Source organism: Olea europaea, chromosome 5 (genome assembly GCF_002742605.1).
Source record: "Olea europaea var. sylvestris chromosome 5, O_europaea_v1, whole genome shotgun sequence".
Taxonomy (NCBI): Eukaryota; Viridiplantae; Streptophyta; class Magnoliopsida; order Lamiales; family Oleaceae; genus Olea; species Olea europaea.
Window position 1 is genome coordinate 4,511,030 of NC_036241.1, and position 9,958 is coordinate 4,520,987.

Sequence of the window (9,958 nt, forward strand, 5' to 3'; positions counted from 1 at the left end):
AATAAAATTTAACATTATAAAGTTGAACATGCAAAAGGTCCCACTACAATTTAACAAATATATAAATGCTTTTCACCATTAGAGGTTGATTATGTAATTAAATAAAAGATAGAAGCCTAATTTGCTATGTTTTAAATATTGGAGATCAATGTGCTAAACGAACAATAGGTTAACAACTAATAAAGTTATTTTCCAAATTTTGCTTCCAAAATTTAAAGAGCTGATTCTTGGAACTTCTTCAATGTATTGCCTTCTTAAGCTGACACATAAAGCAGAATATTTTAGCTCCCCTACCCCACCCCGCTCCTCGCCACCACTTCCACCACCGTCTCCTCCCTCCAAAAACACGCACACGCACACAGTAAAAGTGCAGCATTTTCAAACCCAGATCTTAATTTTTCTTATTTTAGCTTAAATTCCCAAGCTGGACGCAAATTGGCTTTTGCTAGCAATTATACTTAACTGGTAAGTGGGATAACATACACATGCACACACAAAAACTTAAGTGTGTGTGTGTTTTTTTGTGTTCATCTAAGTTTCCCATTGTAATTTGGTAGTTGATGACTAAATTTTTACTGGCTTCTGTTTTGTGTACTCTGTTTCTTTGTAGACGCCATTTTTCTCTTCTTTCTCACATTTTTAATCACTTTGTCTTCTGGGTTTATGTTTTGAGAGAACCTTCCGTTTCCCCCCTTTTTTCCCAGGTGGGCTCGAATCAATTTGTATTATTATGTGGTTATTTTTCTTTGGTTTCAATTTTATTTGAAGTTATCCAAGAATTATTGTGAATCTTCTCTGTGTTGAAATTGCTTGGATCTTAATTCATTAGTCTAAAGTTTAAGTGCAAACTGTTTTTGTACATTTTGGTTTCAGATTCAAGACACGAAATTTGTTTCTGATTACACCTTTTTAATGTTCGAAATAACAATTTGATTTTAATATTTTTGGGTTCATTTGTTGTGATCAATTCCTGTCTCAAATTTTGGATGATGATCTCCATTTACGAAATTTGTATATATATATATATATATTGGATGATTAATAATAAAAGACGTAATTTTTTTATGTTTAACATTATTTTTTGGTATTTTTGTTTCATTATGTGAATGTCAAATTCACGGTGTATTTTCATTGATTTTGGTGGCCTATCCTTTTCTTTATTCCTATTTTCATATTTTTAATCATCTCTTATAGTTGCATGGCTTTAAAATTTGCATAATTTTTGTAATGTAGGATCTGTATTAATGATTTGATGGGAATATTTCTTTATGTATATAGCTGACCCTCCAATTATTTGCCCTTGATTTTAATCTTATAGTCTGAAAACCTTTTTGACTTCTACTTAATTCTTCAATTTTTTCATCCCTTGGGCTTGTATATGTTAAAACTTAAAATTGTTGCACAATGTAAAGAGATGCATAGTCGGTGTTTATAGTAGAAATCATGAACAATGCCTGTAATTTTGACTGATGTTTCCCATTTTTTATATTTTCATTGGAAATGTTAATTGTAAATCATGTCTACTCATCTTGATAGGAGAATAAAGCTCCAAATTCTTCATTTGAGTGCATATTACCTGGTTTTTTAACTCCTACTGGTCCATATATGTTAAAAAGGGAAGTAGGGAAGTTGTCGAAACATGTAATAATGCACCACTAATGCTTTTATGATTAACTGTAACCTGACGTTAGAACTGTAGAGCACTAGTGTTAATATGTTGACATGAAAAAAGGTGTAGGTATAATTCTTGACTGACGTTATATTATCACTGACTCCAAGGCATTTTAAATAAATGTCCTGAAGTACGCAGAGGTTGTTCTTGTTGATTAAGCAATAGTGGACTTTTGAGGTCCAAATGATGAGTTTTAGAATAACATTAACTGACATATTTGGCTATCTTTTTTAGACAAATAGCATATAATGGATAAAAGAAGTTGGCCCTGGAAGAAAAAATCATCTGAAAAGCAAGTGGCTGAGAAATCACTTGCAATTGTGTCAGGCATTCCTACTTCCCCTCCCAATGTAGCGGCAACTCAGGCTGACCAGGTTTGTCAATATTATCGCTTGCAGTTCTTTTATTTGAGATTGAGAGCATGTTTTCTAAGCTTAGAAGGTTCACTTATATGTCAATAATCAGCTACAAAATGTTTTCATTGGTCAAAGTTCAAAATTACTAAGGGCCTGTTTGGTAGTTATTATAAGAATTTATTTTTTGACCGTTAGAGAGAAAATTGGTCTTATCTGTGAGTGAAGAAGTCAAAATGAAGGCTGAAATAGTGAAATAATGGTAAAAAGATTAATTTTTTTGGGTGAAAAATTGCCACCAAATGGGGGCTAAGTTACTTATTTGTTAGGGCATGAACTGCAATTGGGCTAGTAAATAAATTAAATATGAACTTCAGTATTGAAACCCAACAAATTTATGTTGTGTCTTTGAGGTAACTTTGCTCCTTTTAGTGCTGAAGATCTTGAGGAATGAGGAATTGCATCCCGGGATAGACAGGACAAGGCAGTTGGACTGCGCTCCCTTCAGTTGTTGTTTTTTATTCTAGTTGAAAGTGCATATAAATCATCTTTCAACCAAAATCCTCAAGTCATGTGCAAGCCATGCAATGTTTTAACTGCCACATTGGGCGAAATGCATTTCTGCAGATCCATCTCTACAAAAATTGAAGTTGTAATGCATACGAATGCAAATTTTTAAATAAGTTGACGAGTGTAGTTGTAATTTTCCTTTTTGATAGTTTTCTTCTTTTTTATGGCTGAGTTCAAAAGACTTTTAAGAAGCAAGAATTCCAATTTGACTATTACTTTACCCGCTAGGCATTTTCCATTTTGATGCTACTGATTTGGTTCTTAATTTATCCTTAATGTTGCTTGCATACTTTTTTTGTTTTATTTTTTTACAGGCTAAACAGGATAATAGTAAAAAAGCAAAGCATGTCCAAATTTCAGTGGAGTCATATACACATCTAACTGGATTGGAGAATCAAGTGAAGTCATATGAGGAACGAGTGATGACTTTAGAGGATGAAGTAAGGGAATTAAACAAAAAACTATCTGAAGCTAATTCAGAAATAATTAATAAAGAAAATCTGGTGAAACAGCATGCCAAAGTTGCTGAAGAAGCTGTCTCAGGTTTGACATCAATGTGATTCCCATACATTCTGAAACAGCTATATTATATTTGGATGGTTGTTGCTTATTTTTTCTTTTCTGCAAAACAATAAAAAATCTGTGGACACTTATTTTCTGAGATACTTTTGCACAGGTTGGGAAAAGGCTGAGGCAGAAGCTTCAGCATTGAAAAATCATCTGGAATCTGTCATGCTGTTAAAGCTTACTTCTGAAGATCGGGCATCACAGTTGGATGGTGCTCTTAAGGAATGCATGAGGCAGATACGAAATTTGAAGGAAGAGCATGAACAAAAGTTGCATGAAGTTATTCTTAACAAAACAAAACAGTTTGACAAGATGAAGCTTGACCTTGAAGCAAAGATAGCTAATTTGGACCAAGCATTACTCAGGTCTGCTGCTGAAAATGCTGCACTATCGAGGTCTTTGCAAGAACGCTCCAATACGCTGATCAAGCTAAGTGAAGAGAAAACACAAGCTGAGGCAGAGATAGAACATTTGAGAACCAACATTGAGTCCTGTGAGAAGGAAATAAAGTCACTCGATTATGAGCTCCATATTGCCAGTAAGGAGATTGAAATTCGTAATGAGGAGAAGAACATGAGTGTGCGGTCTGCAGATGCAGCAAACAAACAGCACCTGGAAGGAGTAAAGAAAATTGCTAAGCTTGAAGCAGAATGTCAAAGGTTACGAGGTCTTGTTCGGAAGAAATTGCCAGGTCCTGCTGCACTAGCCCAAATGAAACATGAAGTTGAGAACCTCGGCCGAGACTATGGAGAATCCCATTTAAGAAGGTTTCCAATAACGCCTCCTTCTCCGCACTTGTTTCAACTTCCTGAATTTTCACTTGACAATTTGCAGAAGTATCAGAAAGAGAATGAGCTACTTGCAGAACGTCTATTGGCAATGGAAGAAGAAACAAAGATTTTGAAAGAAGCATTGTCGCACCGTAATGACGAACTACAAGCCTCTAGGAGTATATGTGCCCAGACAGCTAGCAAGCTTCAAAGTTTAGAGGTGCAAATGCAAGCTAACAGTGAGGAGAAAAGTTCTTCCAAATCCAATATTCAGCTTGCAATTGATGGGTTGTATAGTCAAAATTGTAACGATTCAGCAAGCTTGATCTCCAGGGCTGGAGATGGCAATGATGATGATGCTGTTTGTTCTGGGTCATGTGCTACAGCAGTGACGTCTGAACTCTCTAATTTCAAGATGCAAAAGTATGTTGATTGTTTACAAAAATCTGAAACTGCAAGTCACTTGGACCTTATGGATGACTTTCTGGAGATGGAGAAATTAGCACTTCTGTCAAATAATTCAAATGAAGCAGTTTCCAGGGCAGATACATCTGGTAATATATCCAATGCAAGATCTGGAATTGTGAACCATGATATGGTAGAAGTCACCACAAGCCCAGATGCCCAATCTAGTCAGCATCATAATTCAAAAGCTCAAAAACATCCCAAGGAAGAAGCAACTGCATCAAGTCCTCAACTCCAAGTATACCAGCCTATTTTTCTGAAACTCCAATCGAAGATTTCGGTGCTTAAATCAATGTCTACGGAGAAGGACATGGAAGGATCTTTGGAGGACATTTGTCGTGTTGTTCAGGATTTTCTGGATACTCTCCATCACCAGTCGGTGAATTGTGTTGATGAGGTGACTCATTGTCCTGCAACTCCAAGTTATCACCAGACCTTTGCTGAGTATCCTGCAATTCCCGTGGAAAGGGAAATGCTTTTGTCTGGAGAAGGCAAACCATGTACTAAGTCTGCACATACCACTAACCAAGAGGTAGAAGCTGCAATTTCTCAGATCTATGCCTTTGTAATGAATCTTGGCAAAGAAGCTAAGGCTGTTGTGGGAATATCTCCAGATGTAGTAGCGTTGAAACAAAAACTGGATATATTCTCTGCCAAATATAATGACAGCATTAGAAGTGGTACAAATCTGATGGATTTTGTTCTAGATCTTTCTCAAGTGTTAAACAAAGCAGGTGTGCTTCAATTTAATGTCCTTGGATATAGAAGTTCTGAAGTGGAAAATGGCAGTTATGACTGTATTGATAAGATCGTGTTACCAGAGAACAAGGGTGTAGTGGACTCATTGGGGAAGAGATATCCGAATGGTTGTGCCCACTTTTCTGATACTACTTCTGATCCTGACATTTCACATGATGGAAATCTTGTTCCAACCTCCGAATCAACAACCCCTTTGTGGGAATGCTCTTTGGAAGAGTTTGACCAATTGAAATTGGAGAGAGATAATATGGCAATTGATCTTGCTACATGTACTGAAAACTGGGAAAACACCAAGTCTCAGTTGCTTGATACTGACCAACTTCTCACTGAGGTAAAGTCACAATTAACATCGGCGCAAAAATCGAACAGGTTGGCTGAGACTCAGCTCAAATGCATGGCAGAGTCGTATAAATCACTTGAAACACGGGCAGAGGAGATACAGACTGAAGTAAACATCCTCCATAGTAAAATAGAAAGCTTGGACAATGAGTTACAAGAGGAGAGAAGAAGTCATCAAGATGCATTGACCAGATGCAGAGATCTTCAGGAGCAGCTGCAAAGGTTAGTAATAATTTTTTTTCCTTGTGTAGGCTTCCTGCACCAATGCTGCTTCAGTGCCTTCTTAAACTGATAATCCTTCACGGGCTTAATTTATATTGTCTGAAATGAATTTGTTATAGCTTGTGCATGTCTAGTACACCTGAGAATTGAATAAGCATTTAGGTCTTGCATATACTCCTAAGTCTTAGCCCTAAGAACTGTTAAACCAATACTTGGGATATAGTTTTCAACTATGGTTAAAAGGAAACTATGATTCTGATTTCTCGAACACGACCACTTCCCGTTCCATGTTCAGTTTCTTGATTAGAAATTTAATCAATCCAATTACCTGTAAATAATTACATGATTTGCTTCCCAATGTTCCACAGCACTTGGTAGCGTCCCCTACTTCCAAATTATGCAACACTGATAAAATTATGTATGGAGATGTTGCTTTTATACTGTCTTACAGCCCTTCTACCATTAAAAATCTCTCCTTGTCTATCTGTCAACTGCTAATGACTAAAAACATTGCCTGCTTGGGTGAATTGTTCAAGACATGCTGAGCTGTTGTGACTTCATAAGTTACTGGTTTAAAATTGGGAGATAGCCTAATAGAACTTTATGAATTCGTGTTAAAAAAATTATGTCCAAAAAGAAAAATAAAAACATGTTTAAAAAATACCATCTGGTTCATTGTCAATATTTTGCTTTGTTATTTTAACTTTTTTCTATTAATACTTATTCCAGTGCTCTGTGATTATCCATGTAATTTGTTATTGAATAATTTGAGATCTTAATAGGTTTAATTTTATCTCGAATTCCTAATCATGGATGGCTTAATATTTTTTATGCCAGGACTGAGTGTGCAGCAGCTGATATTGATGCCAAGACTAACCAGGTGTATTATCTACAGTCACTATGACTTTTACTTATGTTTAATAGATCATTTCCTTCAGAGTTTTCGAGAGACATGTTGCCTTCCATTGCATTCATACTATGGATAACATTATGCCGAGAAGTTGTCCTCTCTTGAACAAATTAGGCTTTTAAATAAACAGACCAAAAATAGAGGCTATGTTCAAGTCTTCTTGCCACTGTTTATGAAAATTTTGCGTGTGCCGTACCCTTCTTAAAAAATTGATTTCAGTCTGCACATTAGGGAACATATTGAAGATTAAATCTAACTAGATAAATGTGTCTCCTCATCCTAGTAAATTGGCATGGTTTTTTATTCTAGACCCTTTACTTTTCATCAAGTTCATTTTTCTAATATGATCTTTACTGCTGATGCTTGTTCTTACAATGAACCAAGATTTGAGAGTGAACTTCTCCATTTGTTAACTTCATATTCGTGGCAGCTACCCTAAGTATTTGCAACCAACCGAAAGAGAGTCTGTTATAATTGTTTGTAGCAAGCATCTTTGTGCTTTGTTGCAATAGTAAATCCCTTACATTTCCACAATAGAAATTTGAATGTAACTTCATTCACTTTAAGAGAACATTTCTCTATCTTTACATGTTTGGAAGCAAAAATTCTTGAAGCTTAACCAAACGTTCTCTTATTTTTGTTATTTGTTATAAGCCATTGCACTTAATTTTCATTGAGATCATAACGTCAAAGGTAATTTATGATGACAATCTAATAGCTAACATAACAGCTTTGACAAAAGAACTTCACATTCTTTTTGTAATTCCATGATGATTCTTATTTTAAGTAACTTTTATTTCATATCATGTTTAGGTATGTTATTCTTTTATTTTTGTTTTTATTTTTATTTTTTTAGAAATAGCAGGGAAAGTTGCTTATTCTGAAAGTAACTTTTACCTTGTTGTCAATTAAGTAATTAATTTTCTTCCAACTATGATCAATTAAAAATTATTTATTTTAAAATTTTTTATGCTTAGCATGCATGCTACACTTATTTCAGGAGAAAGAGTTGGCAGCTGCTGCAGAGAAGCTTGCAGAGTGTCAAGAAACGATATTTTTTCTTGGTAAGAGGTTGAAAGCTTTACGTCCTCAAACCGACTCTATAGGTTCCCCACATAGTCTGAAAAGTAAGAAGAGCGAAGCCTCTACTGAAGAAGAGCCAATTATAAGTGGCTTGAATTTGCAAGATATTGATCCAGCAGAAATGAATGCCTCCTCTTCCATCAACTTGCAGAGGGCTTGCTCCGACTCCCCCCCAGATCTTTACAGTGTCCCGTTTAGTCCATCCGACTCTGAAGTATACAGTTTCTTAGGGTCGCCAATCAGTTCAAAGCATAGAAAACACCACCCAAACCAATCAGGCTCCTCTTCCGCGTCATCTACCCCTACGCCAGAGAAACATTCTCGTGGATTTAGCAGATTTTTCTCCTCGAAAGGAAAGAATGGTCTGTAGTTCTTGCGCCTCAATAGATTTATTGCAGTTTGTGAAACTCGACTGACCAAAAATCGTTTGTACTTGCCATTCGATTGTAATTTTTTATATAAGTTTGATATTTTGGGGTGTTTATCCATTAGTTTGGATTTAGATCTTCTGTCTTTAGCATGTAAATCAATGATAAATTACCTCTTTTTTGGGTGAATTCATTCATTAGTGAAAGTAATTGACGTGCATATCTTGTCACTTTTGAGACGCAGATCAATTTTTGAATTTAACAGATTTATATAGGGAAGATAGCGCTATATTCCTAGAGCTGACTTTGATATTTTGAGGCCTTATGCCAATTTCAAATTTGGGCCCTATATTGTGATTCTCCTTGTATAGAGTTTTAGCTTGTTTGATTGAGATAAAGCTCTTGTTTGAATCCCATTTTTTAATCAAAATACATTATTCAACGGTGATTTGACACTATTTCAACCATACATTTCTCAATAAAATAATATTACACACAAATTCAAAATTTTTCTTTATTTTTTCACTACACATTCTTCGTCGTAACATTATTTCAAAATGTATTTTTTTTTTTTTTTGTGAAAAATGGGGCTCAAACAACCCTTAAAATCAAAATTTTAGTAAATTTTGATAGAAGTAGATAGAATATGAGGATTTAAAGTTTTGGAACCCATAAAATATTTGGCTAAAATTAATTGTCAATTTTGACTTATATTAAAATCTAGATTTTAATTGATGCCAAACAGAGACTTAATATAATTATAAAGAATCTAACACAGGCAACTAAGTCCCAAAATTTGAAAAGAAAATAAACAAAATGTCAAATTTAAATCAGCAATACAAATTACAAGTAAAGTTCGACAAGCAGAATTACAATGCAATGACAAAGGGTTATGCTCATATGTATGATTATTTTCTCACTACAACTATTTCAAATAAATTTGAATATACATTTGAGTCATTTATGTACAAAATTGGAGAATATGACTGCAAAAGATAGTGTAACAAAATAATGAAAATGATGATCAAATATAAACAAACTTCTAATTTTATATTAATTTATAAGAAATAACTTAAAACAAGAAGTATTTGAATGAACAAGAACAAAGAATTATTAAATTCAAAGTACTTTCAGCAAATATCTAAAAATATTATTATTATAAGATTAAAACAAAACAATATAATAACAACCTATATACCCTGTACTATATGTTTTAAAGATAAAAAAGAAAGAAAGAAACCTGTAAGGCTGTAACAATAGCAGCGAGATCAAACCAAATTGCATTGAATCTTTAAATTTTTAATTGTGAAATAATTTATATCTTGTTGTGTTGAAAGAAAAATGATGGGTGATTGTTGGACATGAAATTTGAAAAGATAAAGAGACATTTTGTTTGGTTAAAAAAAGAAAATGAATGTTTGGAAGATAAAGTGTCAACTTAATTATAAATAGGGAAAGTAATGTTTGTGATAAGTTTGTTGCCATATATATATATATTTTAAAGATTTTTGTATTTTCAATTTTTACTAGTTTCTTATGTTTGCATATGATAATTCTATTTTCATAATTTCATAAATATAATTTTTATTTTTTTTCAATCAACCAATTAACTTTACATAATTTGGGGCCATCATCAAAGTGGGATCTTAAGCGATCGCCTACTTTGCCTATACTTAGGGCTGCCACTGTATATTCCTCCATTTGCAGAGATCTTGCTGAGATATGAGAGATGTGGCATTTAATTTGAAAGGTTCTTGATTTGAAGTATTATTATAGTTCGTATGATAAGATGGATTGTATAGCATTGAATGGAATTAAGAGAAGAAAAGAGCAAAAGAATTGTGTATTGTACTATCCAAACTCTTAAAAAATTAGGCACC

General features: G+C 34.1%; 1 protein-coding gene across 1 annotated transcript; it reads left to right on the forward strand.

Moving 5' to 3' along the window:
- The first annotated feature begins 259 nt into the window (after positions 1-259).
- On the forward strand, positions 260-8,275 carry LOC111394457 (filament-like plant protein 4). Its single transcript, XM_023020290.1, has 6 exons — positions 260-465; positions 1,907-2,046; positions 2,910-3,138; positions 3,272-5,717; positions 6,555-6,597; positions 7,628-8,275. The coding sequence occupies exons 2-6, from the start codon at positions 1,921-1,923 to the stop codon at positions 8,078-8,080; spliced, it is 3,297 nt and encodes a 1,098-aa protein (XP_022876058.1). The 5' UTR covers positions 260-465; positions 1,907-1,920; the 3' UTR covers positions 8,081-8,275.
- Positions 8,276-9,958: the final 1,683 nt, after the last annotated feature.

Excerpts from the sequence above, each read along its gene's own strand:
- LOC111394457 (XM_023020290.1), top strand. The coding sequence starts at position 1,921 with ATGGATAAAAGAAGTTGGCCCTGGAAGAAAAAATCATCTGAAAAGCAA. Across the intron at positions 3,139-3,271 it reads TGCTGAAGAAGCTGTCTCAG|GTTGGGAAAAGGCTGAGGCA; the intron begins GTTTGACATCAA and ends ACTTTTGCACAG. Across the intron at positions 5,718-6,554 it reads CTTCAGGAGCAGCTGCAAAG|GACTGAGTGTGCAGCAGCTG; the intron begins GTTAGTAATAAT and ends TTTTTATGCCAG.